The 23,826-nt window shown below is 38.6% G+C and overlaps 1 protein-coding gene across 5 annotated transcripts in view; it reads right to left on the bottom strand.

The window, feature by feature from the left end:
- Window positions 1–23,826, bottom strand: part of LOC117231797 (basement membrane-specific heparan sulfate proteoglycan core protein-like) — a 175,292-nt gene that overhangs the window by 81,223 nt on the left and 70,243 nt on the right. For all 5 annotated transcript variants that reach the window (XM_033490584.1, XM_033490582.1, XM_033490583.1 and 2 more), the window contains exon 3: window positions 11,488–11,633. In XM_033490584.1, the coding sequence (XP_033346475.1) occupies window positions 11,488–11,633 (146 nt within the window). The remainder of the gene's footprint in view (window positions 1–11,487; window positions 11,634–23,826) is intronic.

Here is a 23,826-nt window from a genome sequence, read left to right as displayed (position 1 = left end):
TTTATTTTTCTTTTTACATTAGAGAGAAAACATTCGTCAGTTCGCAATTAATCTTGAACGGAATAAAACCGCTTGAACCCGACCAGTTCCGGTAGAAACGCTGGGAACGGATACTTACACGGATCCTCGACAGAGTTTCAACAGGAAAGAGAAAGAAGCAGAGACGAGCTTAAGGTTTTAATTTATAGCTGGCGGACCCACCCTTAATCTGGCAAATCTGTAGAGTGCCGTGTTACTCGTAAATAACCAAGGCAGAAAGTATTATTTTGTATGAAAAACAAACTGAAGACAAGAAATTAATACCTGTCCCTTTGTATCGCGAAATAAACCGTAGCAACTAATCCTTCTGTAATACTCTACACACCTGCGGAATCATAATATCTCGGGTTAGATACGTAAGAATGATACTTCGCTGTGTCGTTTTTTCAAATCCTTTTTCAATTTCAAACACAGATTGCATAAAACATTAAAGTCTAAGAGAAAACAAAAGAATCGAAATTTTTCATTCATTACGTTAACACAGTACCTTTCTAAATGAAATTCTCAGTAGCTTGAATTTATCTTTGCCTGTAGTAAAATTTAACTTTGACTTAAATTTTCAATGCGCTTTTTTAATCCTCTTATATTTGATGCAGCGTATAGTATTACATTTTCACAAGTCATTCGCTAAATCTGTTTTTCGCAAAACTTGAGATAATTATGTACAACGTTCCAAATATATTTTGCACCTGACACTGTTACAGCAGCGATCAACTAAAGCTCGTTCGTGATAAAATCGTAAAGCAAGCGATTAATATACTGAATGAAGAAGACGTAGCTATCAAGCATAAAAATGAACATTTCCTCCGCTGTAAAGTCACGTTCTATTAACTCTTACGATCGTCACGATTTCGACTGGATGGCGTCAGTCTTACATCGAGTTTCCATTAAGAAAAGATTCTCGTATCTCTGTGGCTTGAATCCCGGCACAATGGCCGTATCATTAGACTAGCACCCGCAACAAAAGGATACGGATAGCGGATACGATTAGTCCAGCCTGGCTGCTTGATACCGGCTTTTCTTACCTAGTCAACCGGTATCGCGTAACATTTTACACAGCCGCGGTTGACAACAATACCCACAATCCTTTCTGCTTCTTGTCGTTTACCAGTTTCAGTTATATAAGATTCCTCTTTCTCCCTCGTCTTTTCTTTATACCATAGTGCATTAGGACGTGGTCGAAGCAGACGAACGATACAGCGGGAATGATAATGAGAAAAGTCGGAGATCAAGCGTAAATTTTATTTTTCTCGGAGAAATGTATCGTGAAGAACTCGGGGAATGAAAAAGAGCGAGCTCGTTTTGTTTCTAGCGAAGAACGTAGCATGCTATCGTGAAAATTTTTCAAGTATCCCAAGGCATTCTATGGCATCTCGTATATATTTTACGAGCGGCGCGCAATGAACATCGGCGAATCACCAACAATATAGTTCAACTTTTATTGTGCACCGTGTACGCGGAGTATGTAAAAATTGTTCAAACGTCAATCCTGAATCAAACGTTTCGCGTGAAATTGATGAATTGATATGCGAGGAAACGAACCAATGTCAAATTAATCCGCTTGGCAAATAAAATTCTTTTCCGTTGTATTGTGGATTAATTAATTGTTTAATGGACGAGGAAATATGCACGAAGGAGCCACTAATATTCTTTTATAACGTCGGAAAAGGTAATATTTCATAAATTATCGCGATACGTTCATTATCAAGACATCGTTAATTTTGTTTTATTAATGAATGGCCAACGTGTCTTTCAATGCGTATACCGATTCACTTTCTGTATCGTATATTCGTACATACGTTTACAGTCAGGCGCAAAAGTTTACATACACCTTCTTACATTTGGAATCGAATATTTTATCTGTTGGAATCAGATGCACATTTATAAAAATAACATTTGATCGTTCTATCTGTTAATTACAAACTTCTATAAATATCCTTCTTAATATTGATAACATTAACTATCTTCTAATTATTAATAATTCGTCCTAAATCTTTTACGAGTTTCATGTTTTTTCTCCATTCCTTCTGCAAACATTTTAACACTAACGAGGAAATACAAAATTATTGTACATCGTTGATATGTGAACGTAACTAGTTCTATAACCAAATAGAGTTTTGTAATTTTTTTAATAAAATATATAGGATATATAATATTTATTCAAATTTGTAATATGTTAGTAGACTCCCGTGACTGACTGTACCCAGCAACTCTGCAAGTAATTCAAATCTATCCAGATGAATACAACGAACGTATCAATCATTAACGAACATGGCTTCCATTATATTGTAAAAAGCAGATGCTGATAAAACGATTATCATTAAGACCCCATCATTTTACCCGAATAGAAGACAGTGAACAAAGTGACGAACTCATTACGAGGAGAGTTACCTACTTCAAAAATTTTTCCTAATAGCCTCCCGCGTTCGCGAACGATGTCTCATAGACTCTCTCCTTTTTAGTCCCGGAGGCCACATTTTTAATAGTGCCCCCTCTTAAATTATGTCTGCGACCCGCTGATAAAAGCTGGAAGGCATTTTTAGCATCGACCGTCATCGACGCCTAGCATTCTCCGTCAGTTCTCATCCCCCTTCCATTTTTCTTTCACCCTCGACTCGAGCTTCCGCGTCTTTTTTTCTATGGCTCGTGTCGCAACTCTCCTCTTTCGATATCCACCAGCGAGGACGTAGCTCATTTTGCCTGGTTTAATAGATCACGCTACGACAGATTTGGTTTTTTACTCGATAATAATAATTTCTTTTTCAGGAAAAATAATTATCGGAATCCCATCGCCTTAGTCAACCATCCCTATTGATAAATTGCGTTTTTCTCTTTGTCTGCTAATCATAGAATTTTTTGTGTATTTGCGGTTCATAGACAGAGAGCAGCAAAGTTTCGAGAACGTTTCGAGGGAAAAGAATAATAACTTATATTACAAATAAAATAATTCAGACAATCGAATATGAGATTTTTCTTAAAAAAAAGTTTCTTAAGTCAACTCTCAGGAAAATTATATACCATTTTAGGAATCTATATAATTTAAAATTTTCAAAATTCGTTGTGCTCTAACTTATTGGCCCCTGTCAATTTAAATAAAAAAAAGGAAAAAGAAGAATGAGGTCTCAATATCAGCAGTAAATTCCGAAAAACATCTTGTAACGTTTCGCACGTTCCAGCTTGTATATTTATTGCCTTTTTAAAATTCAATTTGTTCAAAGCTTATAATATGTAGCATGACATTGGAATGTTAATGAAAATTTAATCTTCTATCAATCGTACAATTTTCTATATATCCCCGATTCATAAACAGAGTGAATAGTAAAGTTTCGAGAATATTCTGAAGGAGAAAATAACTGGAAATGTTGAATGGGTTCGTTTCTTGGCGATAAATGTTTACGACAGCCAGCTTTGAAATTGGAGACTTTGTGATGTATTACGAATACAACTTGCAGTAGGAAAGTGGGTTATGATAGATTTAAAATTCTTAACGGCCAAATCAAAAACTCGTAGCGTCTCGGAGGAACGTGTAAAGAGCAGTTTTCAGGAAGAATTTGGAAGCGTTTCATTTTGTTAAGTCACAAGTTCCACGAAAGCCAGTGAAATAAGATTTGATTACGCTTTATCATTTATCCATGTTATTTCGTGCTGAATAAATAAGTACCGATAGAACGAAGGAAAAGGAAAGAAATGAAAGAAAGAAACTATTCAGTGCTCATGAAATGGTTCGAAACGGGTGAATCTGAACGAGCTTTGGGCAATAAAAGGCTGAAAGAAAATAATTTTGTCGAGACTTCATCGTCCATGCGACGGAAAATGACTCCCTTCGCCTTTAACAGACAGCTCTCAGAATGGTTTGATAACTCGAGAAGTCTCGGTTCAAGATTACTCGAGTTAACGAAGCGTACCGTCGTTCGCCAAGTGTTTAAAGAAGTTTCGCATTTAAAGTCAATCTTCCGGCTATTTGTTACAACTGAAAAATACGTTTCTTTTTCATCTGCCCTAATGAACTTTCTGTGAATTCTTCAATTGTGCCAATAATAAGGCTAGGTGAAGCCTATCACACAATGACCAGTTTTCTTCAATGACTGAAGATTCAAATTCAAATGTTCCAATATCAAAATATTTCAATTTTCGAACCCTCAAATTCTCAAATTTAAATTGACTAGGATTCCTAAACCAATCCTCCACAGTTTATCAAATTTATTACGCAAGCTCTGCTATACGTGATCCCAAAGCGTCATTATTACACTGCGGATACTTATGCAAATTCATATTTTTATGAATATAATAAAAAAAATGGAATTTCAATATTTAATACATTTTCGCGTATTACGTACATCGTATTCATTTTTGCGTCTTCAACTTTCCTTAAACATGTAGAAACTTTCCAGACTTTCCTAAATGTAAAAAAATCGCCCAAAGTCAAAGGAACCTACTGTAGAATGGACGATTTCTTTTCATCAAGATCTAATCTCACTACTTTGTTTTATCTTCCAGGCTTGATAAAATTAGCACGTAGTACATGTACCTATCACTGTTGCAATTTGTCACATGTCAGATTTCAACAAAACAAGGGGGTTTGCTTATCATTCCGATCGAATCTCTGGCAAGGCAACATCATGCGTCCTTTCGAGTTCCATCGACAGGCTCGTTCTGCTCGTGTCTCCTTGATTCGCAACCGCAATAACCACGTCAATTCAATTCGTCCATAGAGTCGATAGAAACGGCAATAAAGCCACTTTGATCGACGAAATTTAGTCGATCACACCCACAATCAGTCTAAGCGTCAACCCGGTAATTTCTGTTAGATGCCGCACTTTGTCCAGCAGCTTTCGCGAATTCGTAATGGTCGCTTTTAGTTTTTTATCCGCGCTAAGCCGTCTTAAAGCTGATTGAAGAGAATCTCATAATAATGTTCGTATACTATTTGTTACTATCGTGCCTTTAACTTCATATTGCATCCTATATTTTATTGGCCGGAATCAATTCTACTGGAAATACGATTTTGTTCGTCGATGAAGAGGAATTGTTAACTGCATTTACTCGGTTTTAATTGGGAATTATAATTCACGGCCTCTCGGCGATTACCCTCGGATTCTTTTAACTGCAAACGAAGAGGATTCTCACTATCCCAGTTTCCCGAAGAATCAAACAGCTAGCGGGGTCCTCGTGTCCGTTTCACCTCCGTCCACCGTAAATACAGATAAAGCTAATTGAGAGCAATCGTTTGACCGAGACGGACGGTACTCCTTTAATTCTCCGGATAGAAGATAAAAGCTTCTTCTCGATTGCGCCTCGTCATCCCCTGATCCCTTCCCCACAGTCTACTATGTTATTGTTCCAATCTCCACCCGCGTTCATTGCCCATGGTATTAGAAGAATCGTCGAACGATGACTGTACCTGCACATATATGTATCTCGTATATTAAAGGATACTAACACTCCTCATGGTTTCTGGTCCTCGTTCGTCCTCCAATCCGCAAATATACGCTATTGAAAATGAACGGTGGCGTGCAAGTGGGCGTGTCTCGCGTGGTGCTCCTAGATGGACAGGATCCTCCGACCGCTGTGCAAACTCCGTAGGACAGAGGCTCGTAATCGAGAAAGACTAGGGGGACCGGTGAGCTTTCCTCGAGAGTCCAGAAATCCTCGAGAATGCCGTTCGTTCGCAAACACTCGTCCTAGGCGGGGATTAGGAAGGAAGAATCCCGTGTCTCTCAGTCGGCTCGCTGACGATTGCATTTCTCGGTTCTTCCAACAGAAATTGTTTCAATTCGACTCTCTGTCCCTTTAGTCGGAGAGCCGACGCGTCGATTACGAGATTAAATCGGACTTAGTCCACCCTTCCCCTCTTTTCCCCTTCCGCATCGTGGCGTTCTTCGATGTCCCGGCTTATTTCACCGGCGTGGAAAACAATTTCCTGGATTCACCGCAATTAAAAGTCGCTCGCCGCTTCTGCCAACTTCCTGCTTCCTCTACCTCGCAACGATCCCCGGATGGTGGCCACACCGAACCACCTTCTCGTCGATCGATCATCTTCGATTATTAATTAGCCCGGCTAATGATTCCAGGAGACACGAGAGCAGAGTGACGGGTAATTAAGAAGAAACGACGAGGAGACCTTTTTGCCACGGTTAGAGGGATTATGATAAAGCAGCCTGTCCAAAGATAACATCTGTCTGCTCGAAAGCTGCTGCCTCTCGTCCTTTTGCTCTCCTACATCCACCAGCATGCTGACTTGCATTTTCTTTGTTCATTACTGACCGTGTCCGGCACACAGGTTGCAGGTGGCTCGCAGAAACTGGAAATTTTTTCCTGGCCGGATTGCGGCCAACAAAGCATATTCATTGTTTCATACTGGTTAGTTCTTCCCAGAGGAAGGCACTCCTCTGCTTCCTTTATTATTCATACTTCTTTCTTTTAATTAAACTTCGCGTGGAGCGTGTTATAAAAGACATTCCGTTTTTAGTAATATGAAAAGAATTTTTATGAACTTTAGGATGAGCGATAATTTGAAAATATTTTTAGATCGTGTTTAATGAACAATGGTCGAAGATAGTTTTGGACAATGACATACGCACTACTGCAATTAACCTGTTAATGTCTTTAGTTAGCGTTTCGATAGAAGAGGCGAAACCCGCTTTATGCGAGCGACAGCGATCGATTAATTTGTTCATTGAACTTTAATGAACGTAACCATAGTGCTAATAAGATATCTACTGCAAACGGTTCGTCTCCAACACAGGGTACATTACGCCCGTCCGAGATGATTGAAACTTCTTGGATCGGCCTCGCTGTAATTGGTATTTCGTATAATTAGTTGTCGTCGATTAGATTTACCTCTCTAAAACGTTGCCCTGGCTGTGTAAATATTTCAATGCACATATGGTCTCTTTAAATAGTCTCCACAAATCCATCTCGACCAAACAGAATTTTTTATTCACATTGCAAACTCTCTTTATGTATAACAGTGCCAGGAACAAGTAAATATATTCGAAGACAATTATTTCACCCTAAAGTCGTGCACGGCGTGTGATCGATGACAAACAGAAGAAACTCCACGGGCATCCGTGCTGAACAGCTGACACAAAACAACCGGTCGTCGTACTTCAACCCAATTTCCCCGGCAACTCCTTCATCTCAATTAACTACGTCCTTGTCGTCTACGCCAATTTACCATTTCCAACGAGCTAGCAAGAGCTGTCTGTCCTTCGTTAAACTACGATTCACCTGACTGAATATGCCATCCTAACTAATTCCTCGACATTTCGTTCCACGACTATTCGTTCCACGATTATTCGTTTCGCTCTTATGATTTACCCCGTGTCGTTACGCCATGTTCCATAGATTCTTCGTGCTGACATTTGTATCCTACATCATCGATGCCATTATGTCAATTGACGTTATCAGCAATGCCTATCTCTGCCGGAATCACTTGGAGGATTCACTATCTCGTTTATCGCGGGTGTGCGCATACAAATATACCTGTATTACACACGCACACGGCTGCAAACACGTGCAACATTTCATTCGACGGCGTAGCTACCCCTACCAGCCCTCGGAAACCGGGTACACTGAACGCGGACCCCTTGTCGCTAGACACTGCATCCGTATCTTCGTGTGTACGTATCAAGCGACGCCCAATAAATCCACGGTTTAATTAAACTAAGTTTAAACGGATCCCTCCTGCCCCTGGTATAAAGCAGTTATATGTATTACGTTCCTGATCCGCCGCTAAATCAATTATCGGAGTTACACAAGCGCCATGGAGTGTCACGTGACTACACTTCGTCTCGGATGCCTCGATAAACCGTCTGACTTTTTATTACAAAACTGATTTTGATAATTACATAGGAACATATTTCGTCGATTTTATTGATTTTCTTATTCAGGTCAACATTCAGAGTAATATCGTTTATAAGTTTCAGATTCGCAGATACATATAAAAGTATCTTTTATATCATGTACTATATCTTTTAGGTTTAAATTCAAGTTTGACGTAGGATTTGAGTTAAGTTTAGATTAGATAATAAATAAATAGAAAAAAAAGAAATTGCAATCTATATGTGATTTTATGGTAATTATATAAAAATTGTAGAAAAAAGACATGACAACTGGACATTTCAGTGGAATTTCATATTTGTTTTAAAGTTCACCAATATAACTATGACGATTGAATGTCATCACAGTGTTAGTGAAGTTTCAACATGTTTCATAGAACACACTTAATGTACTCATAAAAGATTCCAATACTTTCTCCAACCGTTATAATTACTCTGATTTTTATTTACAAATGCATTCGTCTAATGCTCGAAATATTTCCGTAGAACGCGTATCTTTTCATTTTCCTTCGAAAATATCGTTTGGACAGTGAATTAACGTTCCCAGCTCGTTCAATACGCCGAAACGTTTACGTTCCATCGATCGATCGTGTGTGTTCCTGTGTTCGTTAACGCGACGGACAGGAAAGATAATGTTTTGCGAACGATCGAACTGTTTCCAATAGAAAACAAGTCGATGAATATGCGTAGCGAACGATTGATTAAGCGGGGAAAAAGCAAACCGACTAGATAGAATAATTAAATGGTCACTCTTGCCACGCGCATCACGAATTCCTTCTGCGGACTAGCATCACGCTGGTGTACATCGTACACGATTAAGCCTAAGCCATTCGAACTATTTGCGCCGGTACATGCGATGGGAAGGGCTCGATTAAACAGATCACTTCCGTGGAGCCGGCACGTTACAATCGTGCTGCTGCCCTCCGGTTGCAAACGAGATGCAACCCCCTCCACTATTTTTCTTCACGAAGGAGAGAACAGTGATCTAGCGCGAAGCAACAGTTTTCCAGGAGAATTTTAAGAAGCCCATATATCACCGTATCAAACCTACTGCATTATTCAGGCTAATATATAACCCTAATAAGTACCGAATAGATTTCACTCGACAATTCGCGGTGTTACTAATGCACCTTAAACACGATGCAGAATAAATAAAAGTACGGTTACTTGGAAGAAAAGTGTACGTGAAAATAGAGTAAAAAGAGAATAACGCCCTTCGTGAATTACAGAAAGCGTTTTACCACTTAATGGGGAAGAAACAACATGAAATTATGTAGTTTTTAATAAAAATATGCGATTAATGTATACGATCGTGCAGTGAGGCAATAAATTGAACGGCGTAGTAAGCGTGGAAAAAGAACCGGAGGATAAAGAAATCTCGACTGCGTGAAAGGTATTTAAGCAAAAATGTAAAGCATCTGTACTCCTTCTTATCATCTAAGGAATGATTTTATTTCATTCGAAACTGATCACTAAGTATTATCATTCTATATCTCACATTACGGATATTTATGAATTTACGAGAATTTTAAATACTCAAATATGTACAGAATGTGCAAAGGTTAAATATTTAAAGTAAACTATAAAGCTCTTTTCCTTTACTTGTATTCAGAAAAATATAAATTTTTGCATAAAATTCGATAGTATAATCCAAAATATTCGGTTTTGCACCGGCTGTATCATTTAACTCATTCTTCAATACACAGCGATGGACGTATAAATAGACAAATGTTCACTCGTATATTCGACCAATTATGTTAAAAATATTTCTATTTTTTCTACTATAGAGGATTTAAACATAAACTTGTACTACTATATTTTGCATGACAATTACAAAACTAAATTAAGTTGAATTTAATATAACTTTCCTTATTTACGTACTATAACACTTTTAAAATCTCCAAAAATTACATAATTCTCTACCCGACTAAAAATTCCTAATTCACTATTTAACACATATTCTTTGATCTTTGTTCACCTCCGTAGCCTCTACATTTGCGTTCGCCGCACACGCTTCTACATCTCATGTATGCATACAGTACGCCAAGTATTGATAGAGAGAAAGGGGCTTGGCTCTGTAACCACTTGGTAGAGTATACCTGATCGGTTCATTTGCCGCTGGCGAAGGTACAGTCACCCTGTGATCACTTGGCAATCCTAGTCTAACCTGCACTTGCTTCTTCCGCTACTAGAGACTCTCCTGTCCAGCAATTAAAGACAGTGCTTGAGCAGCACGGGCTAAAGACAGACACGCCGCTATTGACAAGTACAGGGAAGCATGTATGTATTTACGTGCATACACGGACGTCGAGTATTCAGCACAGATTCGAGAATGCGAGTCGAGGAGAAGAAGAGATTTAAGGGCTGTCTTTCTTGCTGCTAACCCGATGGACGTTTAGTGACGCGTTAAAGTAGACTCGAGTTGAACACGTGATGTCAAAGAGACATCGGTCGTAGTGAACATCGTATAAAAGCGGAACACGATAGTCTTTGGCTGATGGATTCGCCCTGTAGTGTAAGGTAATTGAATTCACGACGACCGCTATCGAAAGAAAGGTGATTTTTATTGTCGGAACGTCGTTCACGAGCATCGAAAGAAGGCAATAGGATTTATAGTTTATAGCGATAGCGGCTGTGGCAACAAATGACGATTTTTATCTATCAAACTTTCTTTTCTATCGATGAAATTATACAGTACGGACGATACTTGATTTCGCTGAATCAAGACTAACTTACAGCGTCCACAATTAGAAACGAGGTGTGTCTATTATCTTAATTTCCTCTAATTTCTGCGATGATTAATAATTCACGCGAATCTCATGAACCGTGAGCAGGTGACCGGAAAATGTAGCAACAATATGCGTGTACGCGGCAATAAGTAAATATTACACAATCTCCACGGACGTGAGTCCGGGGCGAAAGCTAGTCATTACGCATATTGATACAGTTTATAGGTACGTATGCTAATGAATAAATACCAATAATTATGCGAAGATTTTGGTTCGCTGTTGTTCCTACCGATTTTAACAGTTCTCCCTCCGGCATTTAATGAACTGTATTGTGTTAGAAAATTATTGGTACCGGCTCGTTAAAGTTTGGCCGATCCTATCGGACCTTTCTCGTCCCGCCTAAAATTATTCCCGATTGTATTCATACAATTATTGTAAACGTTCCTGATGTACGGATTACATAAAAGAAAAATACAACTGTATACAATCAGCCAACCGTAGTGAGTATATTGATTCATGGAATTAGTCGATAAATGAAATACCATGAAATATAAATGAAAATGTTCCCCTTCTCTTATTTTCTCTAACGATTTCGAAATGTTTTTGACGATAAACGATAAACGTTTGTCTACTAGTTTTTCCGCGAATATTATCGAATAACAGGAATATCCCGGAAAAAGTGATTCATTAAGCTGGCTATTTTATATGATTTGCTCAGATGATTTATGCAGCATCAATGTGTCACGAGAAAATAACGATTCGCTTGATTTATATCGAAAAATTGTACGATCGCGATCATCGGTAGATAAATATTTACATAGACAGCCCCAGAATGGTGGACGCTATAATATCCTTTAGAAAAATAAGTCGTCACTTACTACTCTGTCTCCAGGATGCTTTACGAAGCAATTCAATTCCGCTGTTTGACCAACGATGGCAGTAACATTTCGTGGGGCGATGTCGTCGAAATCTGGCTTGTTCAAAGGTTTACTTCCGGCGACCACGCTCGCCAGGCTTGATCCACCTGCAAAGAGTATGGACAATACCATTAAGGAAATTATCTTTTCGTTGAATCTATCCTTCTTTATTCTAAAGATTCGGAGGGAATTCTATTGATTATTAGGCAATTGCTAAAACTTTCAAGGTTTATTATCTCACTGGGAAAAACTGATACGTACGTGTAGATACAAACGAACTTCGTATCGGAAAGATTAACTCGAATGTTGTTCCAGAAACGAACGCTGTTTATCGATCGTTATGTTACATAGCAATTTCCGGTAACAGTTTTTGCTGTTAATATATCAGTGTGTGTTCCCTGCATCGTAAACGACACATGCATCATATCGCGTCAAAATCAAACTACGTTAGCAAAGTACGTAATATGTGTGTATGTACGCAGTATGTTTTTTCGAGAGCATTCGTTCCGCCATATTGTATATTGATTCAATTGTATATTGAATATCTATACATTCGCGGTATCTTGATGCGATAATTGTTGCGAAAAACTTACCATAATTTCTATCGTTTCCACTGCATTCTCCCTAACTTCTTCCGTAGAAACGTCAATTAAAGTAGGCACTACACTACGCAATCGTTATTGCACGCGACCGACAACTAATACTACGCGCGAACGAGCGAAGAGGTTCATACCGAAGAGGTTGATTGCGCCGCACAGTGAAACCGGCAACTGAAGACGATTTGCGACGTGAAACCCACATTCGTTGTATATTTACAATTTTTTCTCGCGAACAGAATCTAGCCGCACTAAATGTAAACATACCGAGGCCGAGACACGTTTAGTAATGACGATAGTTATACCTTGGCGTACCAGATGGCGTGTCGCGAGAAACATCCAAGGATGTATGTATGTATGAGTATATTCTTACCTATAATACTTGTGTATTCACATATATTATAGTTTTAATCGAACTCTTTCAAAATGGTGACGTGGTATTTACACAGCTCAGCTAAAATCGAAGTGAAGTGCAACATATTACCAGAGGTAAGTAAATAAATTTGTAATTAAAGCACACAAGTTATTTAATAAACAACGATATTCAACTGGAACATTGATTAGCCTTTTTTACACGTAGTATTGATCTCATGATTCAATCGTCGAATATCTAAGTGTACGGTTATAATACTGTGATATGCAAACTATTCTTTTACGGTGAATTATTATTTTTCTATAATCCTTACGAATAATTTTACCAACATTTATTGCATCAATATTTTAGATCGCTATCTTGCACGAATATAAAATTCTGCTTGATCGTTCGTTTTTATTTTGATAATATAGTATGATTGTTACATTCCGTATCAAACTAGCAAGTATTTTAATATTTATTAAGAGAGGCGTATTTATATTAGGTGCATCACCTAGAAATCGCAATAAATATTCCGAGAGCATAAAATTTCGCAGTTATACGAACGCAAACGGTGAAATTTTCCCGCAGAAGCGTATAAATAATGGAGAAATCTATTCTTATTTAACAAGGCGTCACGGCAACAGAGGAGCGTGAGTATTTCTCGCAAAGTCAAAGTAAGTTGGATGAATATGGAAACTCTTCGAGCTTTACGTTCAAACGAGGTTAGACGATGCAGCTGCTTTGCAACATCAAAAGTTCTACCTCTTGAGTGAGCTGGTTGTTGCCGACTCGCTTTCTACCAACAGAAATGTATACACACACAAATGCACACACTGACGCGCACGCGGGTAATTCTAATAAGCACTTGATTAAGGATGAACTTCCAGCAATACTAATGCGTCACGGTATTGTGTATGGCCGTGGTACGCAATCACGGTTAACGTTCATGAAATACCGTGTTAGTTGCACCAGGACAGCCCATCGTCTTCTTCTTTGATCCACCGTTAATGCAAATAGTTCGCCAACTAATAATTTCGAGAATGCCTGGCTTCCCTGTGGCATGCTTCCATCCCTGCTTCGCCCCTAGCCTCACTGACCTTCGATTTAGGTACACGAAAACGGACTCTATCGTAATTTCATCATGAATGCAACAGTGAAAATAATACAACAGTATGATCTTGTATAGTAGGTAATTTGTCAACTAATCATTTAGTATAAATACCTCTTTTACAAGTTTGTAATTTTTTATGCTATTTTTTGTCAAATAGGTCAGATAATGTATATTTTGCAAAATTTAATTTTAGAATTTGATTCATTTCATTATCAAGCTTGTCACTGTTATGCAAGGGTATTTATTAATATTTGTAATTTGAAACCTGTGGCTTGTAAAATTTTATTAATAACACTGGTACAATTGCGTGAAAAGGCTCTCATGTGAGAAATAAATTATTTCAACCTACAGATACAACCAGTTATAAAAGTTTACATGTACCATTTTTTGAGATATCATGAAAAAGATGTCAATGTTGTTTTAACAATATCTTTAATATTAAACATTCTATTAATTAAACTCAGATATGTACTTTAAATTTTGAAAATAATTTTACAATTTATTTGACATTGATAAAATTAAAGATTGAGTAATTACTGGTGTAATTTCGTTTCATAAATTCTGCGATTTAAATGTCTCGTGTTCCTTTAATTCTTCCCGGAAATACGTTAATATACTGAGCAAATACAAAGCCACTTTATGCAGACACGAAAATGTACACGGTTCTCTGGCAAAATAAAATAACTTGACCTACATAAAACTCAGATTATATGCAGAATTTTGTCACTGGTTGTACTTGATCTCCGATCAACATAATTTATGCTTCGCATTATGATGACGTTTATCTCGCTAACCACTTCATTATACACCAGATCAACGTGATTTGGGCGTGAATGAAGTTTCGTTCTTGGTCGGATTAAATAAACGCGTATGATATATAGCTACCGTGTCATAATGGCGCAACAGTCACTTTCACCGATCCTTTCCATCTCGGATTTATTATTGGAGTTTGCCAAATGATATATACCGAAGAAAGAAAAACATTCTCATAGCTCAACAACCATCCAACGATTTCAGGGGTCACAAATGGTGACTATTATCTTTCCGCCGAATTAGGTTACGCTGTAGCTGATTTATATGAATCACTCGATTCGCCATTAACCAGGATTTCGTCGAACGCAGAGATGAGGGAATCGCCATTAACATAATCCCGCGAGAGTGGGTGGAAACGGTGGAAAAACGGCGCTGTGTCGAACGAGGCTCGAAACGGTCGACGGGGGTTGAGGGTGCGTTGAACGCGAACGGAAAGAGTGAGACAGAGCTATGGCGCTCGATAAAATTTCCCATTGTGTTCCACGGGTAAAATGGGATTTCGTCGGGGCAGAAATTGAAATTGTTACAAGGCAGACGCGAAATTGTTGGAAATCGCTCAACGATATCCCAGACGATATCGATATGCGTTCCGGGGAAGGAAGGAGTAACGGAAGGGATTGGCAGCCGATAACGAAGCGTCGACGAGTTGTCGTGAAATTAATTTACCGTCACGACCGTCCATCCCTCGCCATGGTCATGGTTGTTCGCTACTATCACGGAACAGTCGATTTAATGGTGTCCCGTGGCAGGCCGATGAAATGGAAAACCTGTAAGCGTCCGGCGAAACGAATGTCGATGGGACGCGCTATCGAGCACCACGAGGAGAAATTTTGCTCCGCATACGCGGAAATGGACCAAAAAGAGTGACTATCGATCGGATTCCTGCGCCAGGGAATACTTGGGAAGATCGTCGATATATCAGAACTTGACGTACGAACCAGACATAGAGATATCTTAAAAATTCCAGAAATTTTAGTTTTATCTGTCTTCTCCCCTTCTCTCACTCTCTTCCACTCTTTCTATCTCAGATTGAACTAACATGAGAACCGACAAATTTATGTAAAAAGAGGCGTTGGATTAATTTGTCTAATAATCTGCGGTGCCAATAGCTTATGCACGGTAGCGCCTTTTTACCTTAACATGTTCGTATTGCGGTCCGCCATTTTTAATTTCAAGGTGAACGAATAAACACACGTCTGATCCGGGAGAACTATCGCTGATTCTCGAAATAGGAAGTTATGAACGAACGAAGAAACGAGCCGGGACGATACGCGAGAAATATTCTTTACGCGTTCCTCCATGGTGCGTTTATTCAAATTTATTCAAATTTGAATTTATGCGGGCAGTATCTGCCACGTAGCACGCGTATGAATGCCGTCGATTTAAATACAGCCAGGAAAATCCGGAGAATTTTTCCAAGGATACTATATGGCAATCTTGCTCTACTGGTTATTCTTGATTTTTCTCTGCCCACAGAAACGATAAACAAGGAAACTGTGTTTTAAACAAACGTGTTCCACAGGGTCCACCGCAATCTCTGACCGTTTGGTGATTCTCCAAATTTCGGTGGCTTCTAGTCACAGCACGTACGTTCAGTTATTTGATCTTCCCCTTAGATTCGAAGTTGGCCAAAAGCACGGCCAGCGATACCTTTCGACCCGCTCCTATCGTTTACCTCGTCCGTGAATTTAGAGTCGTCCCGGAAATGAACGGGGAAGAAGCGGGCTAGAATGGAAAAAGAGGGACGGGAGAAAGGAGGAGGGTGGTCTGAAGTAATCAAAGGAACAACGGAAAGCCTCGTACCGTACCGCGTCGCGTGGTGAAGCAAGAGGAAAAAAAAGCGCAGTGAAATTATGGTGTAATACCAGTCAGCGTACGTATTCTGCTCTGACACGCAAACCGACCCCTTAAATTCGTCGGTTCCTTCGTCCGTGTTCGTGCCTTGTAATTTCAATGGAATGCATCACACAGAGATAAGAAATCGTAATTGAAGCTCTGAACAATGCTCGCCTGCAATCTGACGTAAGAAAAATCGACGAAATCTAGAGAACCTCGCGAAGTTCTGCTTTTCTAATGATATAAACTTTCTCTCTCTCTCTCTCTCTTTCTCCGCATTGTTATAACTTTTTCCAAATGAATAGTTCCAAGTTACGAACAAATTTACTTAGTCCACGCGTTTCCTCTCTTTCTCTTTAACGATCGTTTCAAAGGGTAAATACCTGCGAGCACGATCGAATGCCTGCAAAGGATGCACCGTTGTTACCCACTTCTTGTTTCATGACAGAGTTTTCCGTACGGCACCTATAGTTTCTATTCGAAACTGGTAGTTGGCTCTAGAACTACGACGTCGATTCTTTCCTACAGGATCGTATCGTTGATTTCGGCATTGAATTCACTTCGAGCATTGCCGAAGGATCTCCTTTCAACCGTTTCGCTCTATGATTTTCCACCGATTCACTGAAGCTATACGCCTGAACCTTGGCTATTTATACGATTGCCAGGCCTTCAAAAGTCCTCTTTTTTGCTTCTCTTTTTTCTTCTACCGGCTAGAATTTTCGTATTACCGTTTCCTTTACAAACTCGGTGCCTGTGTATGCAATCGACGATTTTGATGCATCTCTCACATTTCTCGATCTTCTCGTTCACGTTTAAAGCATCGCCGATGATACAAAACGATCGATTCGCATAATCTTAGGTTCTTTGAAGTGCTCGTAGCATTCTTTTGTCAGACATCGTACGACATCAAATAGTATAACAAATAGTATAGTACTCTCTACTTGTTATAATCATAGTTACACGTGGACATTGGAATAATAACAGAACAGGAAAAGTCAAAAATCAAATGATAAAATTGCAGTTCATTGCCGAATCTTATAAAGCTATTAATTCCTTAATTTCTTTATTACAAGGGAAGATGACAAGATTCTTTTAAACTCGTAGAAGATCTTCTGATGTTAATAATAACAGTAAATGTATCTATTAATATATCTAACAAATAATAAAACATATTACTGGTATAATTTTAATAATTCCAATAGTAACTGCTGCTTTAGTTTAATTATTAATCCATCGTTAATTTATACGCTTCGTACACGTTTCGAATAAATTTATAAATTCTTTAGCGTTTAGAACATTTAGTTAATACCCAAAGCGTCAATAGCCATGTAATAGAATAGATTCGGATATTGTTCATATTATTTTAGTAGGATTAATAAAAGCTAATTTCATAGGAATATTCGACGGTTAGTGCCACGTAATCCGCTAATTGATTGAATTAAAATTAACGCTTGGGCAAATGGAGTCGGGGTAATTAAATATCGGTCGCGTTTTAGTAATTCAACAGGGGTCACTGGATATAAATGTCCTGGTGAACCGGCTTGTTTCCCCCTTTTCTAATCAGCACTTGCCGTCCTACGTAGCATTGGGAGCAGGAAATTCAGTTCGTCCTTTGAAACGAATATTGGGGTACGGAGAACAGAAGAAGAACGAAGCCAGGGAAAACAGGGGATTCTAATTACTCAATTAAAATATTCAACAGAGCCGTGTTGCGACCAACTCAATTGCTCTGCGTATATTTCACTATCAAATGTGATTCTAATTAAAACTGTTCCTACTTAACGCAACCTGTGCTCTCCTTTCTTCCTTGTACGAAATTTCGTTTAATTTCGATTTATATCTTTCCCGTACTAAAACGTCGTTTCACTTAAAAACATTTTCATCTTTTTCATCCTTAAATTATAATTAACGGTAAAAAAAATACCGTCTGTTACGGTGTTCGCGGAGAGACGCGGTCGCTAGGAAGACGCGTCAACGGGAGGCGTAAATTATCGCTACGATTCTGCTAATCAAATGAATTTAACACTGTAACCTATTAGGTTAACATAAAATAGTATATTTGACAATATTTAAAAATAATATAATGAACACGTCACAAATTGTTTAACAATGAATACAGTAAATATGTTGCAGAAAATCGCCCGACTTTACCGATATCTCTCAATGAATTCGTTAGATTATGCGACTTTAATTTTAATCGTCAGACCTCTCGATGTATAACGTTTGACTCTTCAGAAGGGACTGATTGCCCTTCGATCATTTCTTTGTCTTCTCTGGGAGACGACCCTCACTACGCTCGGGTCACGCCACGTTCGCGCCTATGATCACGTATGCCGCCTTCTTGTGTGGAAAAAGTAACGGACCGACATTAACGTTTCTAGAACTCGCTGCTTGGTGACAACTATGCGCTCGTCGATACATTGTATATGTTCCGTCGGGCAGATAAGACGATCTGTCTACGACACTGTAGGACCGCGAGCGACGGTTAGAAATACAGCCTGTGGTAAGCCTCGTGGCGTAACACCGTCGTTTAATATGAACGTAAATTTACCATGCATAAATAATTATGATTGAAGCGATATGATGAAAAACAAATATAATAATATGCGAACATTTATCTCCGTAGAAAACACTTTGTCTACAAAACATTGATTCTAGTAATTACAGAAATGATTGATTTATTAGCTGCAAGAATAAAGCATTAAACAGTTTGTAACGTTAATAGTCACGCAAATTTGTCTATAATATTTCTGTCCATTCGTACAAATATTTGAAAATTAAAAAACCCAAGAAGATTATTTACGATTATTACGATTATTTAAGATTGATGAGCTTCACTCATAGATTTTTTAATTTCGTTACACCGGTATATGATTGATATTCAATCCCCCAGAAACAAATGACTTGCTCGTAAGTTCTTTCTTTTCTTAGCGAGAAAATAGTATAATAATAGAAAATTCCAAGTGAAATTAACAAAATTCATCAAATATTTTCATCAATATAGTTTCTGACTAACTCGATCCCATGACTTGTTTCAAATTTGCACCATGTTCCATTTTATAATTGCGAACATGTAAAATTAAAAACAACGGAGTTAAGCGTCGTTTATGTGCAGTTTGTAGATTATGCGACCATAATTGGCTTGTGGCTATAATAACATTCACTTTATAATTCCGAATACATAGCCACAAACTAAAGTAGAAATGGCAGAGTTAGGAAATAAATATTGAAAAACTAATTCACCAACAAAGCATGGTTTCCACGCAGATCGTAGTTCACATACAACCTCGCAAACAACCTAAATTAGTCCATAAAGTATGACTGGGTACGACGTTATCCAATCCGTGGAGTTAACTCTAGTGCAAGCATTCCATTCCACAAATCAGGCTGCGATTCGAGGTTCGTTTCAATAATCGTCCCGGAACTGCTAAATAACTCAATAGTTTCGGCCAGGAACGAGGCAGATTGCACGGGATAGCTCGTTGTGTGTAAAGTTGAAACTCGGCCCGAATGTAACCGGGGAAAATCGCGATAACGCGCCGGTGCTGAGCTTGCTCGTTACGGGTCTGAGCCCTTATGCTTCCTACGGGGCCAGAATATGGGCATATTCTATTAGCAGGATGGTTTACACGGTTGCCCAACCTCGTAAATAGAACCGGTAAACAGATTCGCGCACTAACACACCGTGGGAGGGCATCGAAGCTTGCTACCGTTTCGTTCGCCAATTTCATCAGTGTGCAACGATGCATCCTGGCAGGAAAAGATGGCACGAGCTATGCAGAAGCTTCTTATTTATTTCTCTTTCCTGTTTTCTTTCGCCAACAACGAATTTTTATATCGTTCGTATGACATTTGTAACTTTCCTTAAGTAGCATAGAAAATAATAATTCTAGATAAGTCAAAGATCAGAAAGAATCTAAGAAGAACACAGAAGAGAAATGGCGATTTTAGGAATTTTATAAGCGTTTCGGAACTTGTAACAAAGCTATTCTTACAAATAGATTTCGTCAGAATACGCATCCATTGTAACTGAATTGCGAACTTCTATGCATTTACGAGAAACATGAAATATGCGGAAACGTACAAAATGCATGTAATATGCGAAGTAATAAAATATTTTCAAACTTGTTACGACACTTAACGGCTGAAATAAGTCTTTATGCAGGCTGCAAGAGTACGCAGTCTAGATACAGTGAATGCGCTGAAATACAATGAATTCTGCTGAATATTATCGGATATAAACGCACGAAGAAAGGACTACGGACTTTTTGAATAGCACAATATATAAGCTCTTAATGAATACAAAGCATTATTCTATTATCGAACTACCAAATGCTCAATGATAAAAATATCGAGCTGAAGGATCGGTCTTCTCCAGTTTCCGTCTCTAGAGGTAGTTTCATAGATTTTAAAGTTCACAGTTGGGAATTCGTAGCACGTATAGTTTAAAAAGTTATTAAATCTTGAAACGAACATGTACCCTCTTGCACGTTGAGAAAGTTTCGCCGAAACTATACGGGGCATACTGTCCTGCAAACATATGCGCAACTATTTGGAATATCCGACTGCCGTTTATGCGACCGGACTTTGGAGATTAAAATGCAGCAGCTGGAACCGTGGGATTCGTTCAGGTTGAAAGTTCGCTTAATAATGGTACGTCCCTTGCCGGGTATAAAATCGGTCATCAGAACGAGACAGAAAGGTGCATTAATCACCGGGATTGTCTTTAACCGTAGAGATTACGTTGCAACTTTCTGTTAATTACTCAGCTGCTACTGCACTTTTTCACGGAAATGTATTTGCGTTTGTCAACTCTATGCTTCTGTTTTATTTGCTCGCGAGACAACAAACAACATTCTACTGTTGAATAATCTGAAGCTTAATAATCGCGGAACGTTTTTTGAAATGTGAATTAATGTAGGTGACGAATGACAGAGAACTGAGTAAATGTCCATTGAGTAATTGATAGCTAGCGAAAAATAATTTAAACAAGATACGTGGAGCTTTGCGTGCGCATGGAAAAAATGTGTGCTGTATGCGTAATATTTCTATGAAGGTGATATGATTGAGAAATAAGAGAGTCGGGATATAATTACAACACTGAAGTGTTTTATACGTTTTTTCTTATGTCCAATGAATCAATTTCTTGTAATTTTAAACGGTAGTTGTCACTTGTTTGTTCTTATCTTTATCAAAAGACGGATAAACATTTCGACTTGCGTAGAAAGAGAGCTCATTGGAGAAAGAAAACAAGGGAGATGTGAATTATTAAAAAATTTCGAGAGTTATTGTAAATAACGCGTTAAAATAATACGTACCAATTTATATCTAAAGCGTAAAAATTTGGCTGAAAGTCAACGTTGCTTCAATGTGAATGAAACATGTTCGAATTCTAGACGTGACATTCTTATCGTTTCAGCACCCCACGTATTATAGGATCATATGTTTCATCAAGCACCTGAAAGGAACAGCTGAGAACCGATTACCGTGTCGTTAACGATATTCCAGTAACGTTCAAGTTGTATCGATGATCAAACTTGCCGCGTAAGAGTAACCAAGTTTATAATACAAGTACGTCGCTAATGCATACGATATCCCAAGTACAGATTAAACTTTTCGAAGACCATTAGCGTGCATCGAGGGAACGTCGTATCTCAAGCTAAGTCAGCGGTTAAATTCACGGACGTCCGGATCCCGCGAGGATGTCCAAAACGGCGGTGTAAGTACGTCCTCGAAGATTCGAACGTGAATATGTCTGTCCACTTGTATTGCAAAATTAAAAAAAAAAACTAATTAAAACGTACGCAAAGTCTCAAGTCTGATCAGAACTTTCTCTATTGTGTAGCTGTCACAATGAAATTACAAAAATCTGTGGTGTCTGTTTCGTTTCTTAATACATTTTTTTAATAAAATTTTCTAATGTAAACACTTTGCCATCACGCGATACGTATAGATACGCAATCTCTTTACAACGTATTCAATAAATAACGTCTGTGTTGTACATTTTGCGAACATTCATCACGTCTCATAAAATTTGCACAGTTCATCAAATCGTTTCGCCATTGGGAAAAACAATAACAAATTCTTTATGATATCGAAACGTTGCAACAAAATATCTCTGATATTTGTTTTTCGCTAGTAACGAAACATCGCCGGCAGTGTACGTTGTTCGGTTAACGCAAATCGATTGCGAGTGAGGGGGGCGGGGGGGTACAAAATCGAGCACGGTTCGACTCGAGGAAATTCCAATCAGGAAACCATTACATTACGTAACCAGCGTTAGCGAGTTTATTGTACGTGGCGAGGCATTTGGCTATTTTGAGGATCAACGTTTACAATTTGCTACGGCTACATGTGTTAGGGTTAATTGTTAAAGCTCTATAACACGACTAGAGACGAAAGCTAGTTTCTGCATCCTCTTGGAACTTTCTAAGATCTTTTTTTATAGCCTTATACGACTCGTTTCTTAGAGCTTCTTCGGGGATCGAAAGACGATTATATATATTTCATTGCTTATTTCACTTCGAACCTATCACCTTATATAGATTCGAGACTGGTTTTACTCTAATGTTAAAATATACTCACACAAAGATGAAGAAAACGCTATACATCAACAGGATACAAAAGTAGATTCGTTCGAGGATTTCGTATATGTTTCTCTGTGTTTCCAATTCCAGTGGACTTCGGCTCCAGTTGCATGCAAATTAAGCGTTTGTTTAATCGTGTTACGGAAAACGGAGTTTCATCGGATATTCCTGAATGAATAATCGATGAATGTTGCAACGAAAGCATCCCGCAATTTTCACTTGCCATCGGCGAGAATTCCACTGGGTAAACAAGTGCGTTGCTTTGGCCAGGAAGACGCGCGAGAAAAATTCGGTGAGAACCAATGGTATGTTTGTTCGGCGAGTAAGAAAGCCACGGAGCAACGCTCTACGATGAAGGCGAGAGAAGAAAAGTTGCAGCCGTTGAACAGACTTATTACCGATTTATCATCGAGTGGAAATTAGAACAGAAGCTTCGGCCCGGAATCGGTGGCAAAAGTTTCCCCTTCGCGCCGCTTGAATGGGAATAAGGAAACGACGAGCGCCTTCGTTGGCCCGCTCACAAAAGTTCCAAAGCATCTCCTCGACTATTACTCCGATGAAGGATGATGACTGCCCCTCCCATCCAGACATGGGTCATTTGTTATTTACTGACCATTACGCTTCGACGTGATCGAAATCTTCGGTTGCTCTTTCGAAGAGATTGTATCCGGCGTCTCTCTGACTCTATATCGACTGTATTGTTCAAATATCGACATTCTATTTGTTGGAGGGTAAAAAACATTCGAGAGTTACGGGGGAAAGACACGATAAGTCACATTTCTTTTTTTTTTTTTTTTTTTTAGAGAAAAGCAGTTCCAAAATTCAGTACGTTGTCAATCAATATAGCAAAATTGCTAAATCTGTATCTTTTCAGCTTTTTCGAAATGTTCAAAATATCGCTCCTCAGAATATCGTAATTTTAAAAACGATCAGATATTGCTAACTGTCTTAATAATTATGCCCCTTCGCTTTCAAATTCGAATTTCGTCAAATGTTATGTTT

The sequence above is a fragment of the Bombus vosnesenskii genome, unplaced genomic scaffold (genome assembly GCF_011952255.1).
Source record: "Bombus vosnesenskii isolate JDL3184/JDL3185 unplaced genomic scaffold, Bvos_JDL3184-5_v1.1 scf7180000013273, whole genome shotgun sequence".
NCBI lineage: Eukaryota > Metazoa > Arthropoda > Insecta > Hymenoptera > Apidae > Bombus > Bombus vosnesenskii.
The sequence above is the reverse complement of the archived record's forward strand: the minus strand, read 5'-3'. Positions and strand labels throughout refer to the sequence as shown.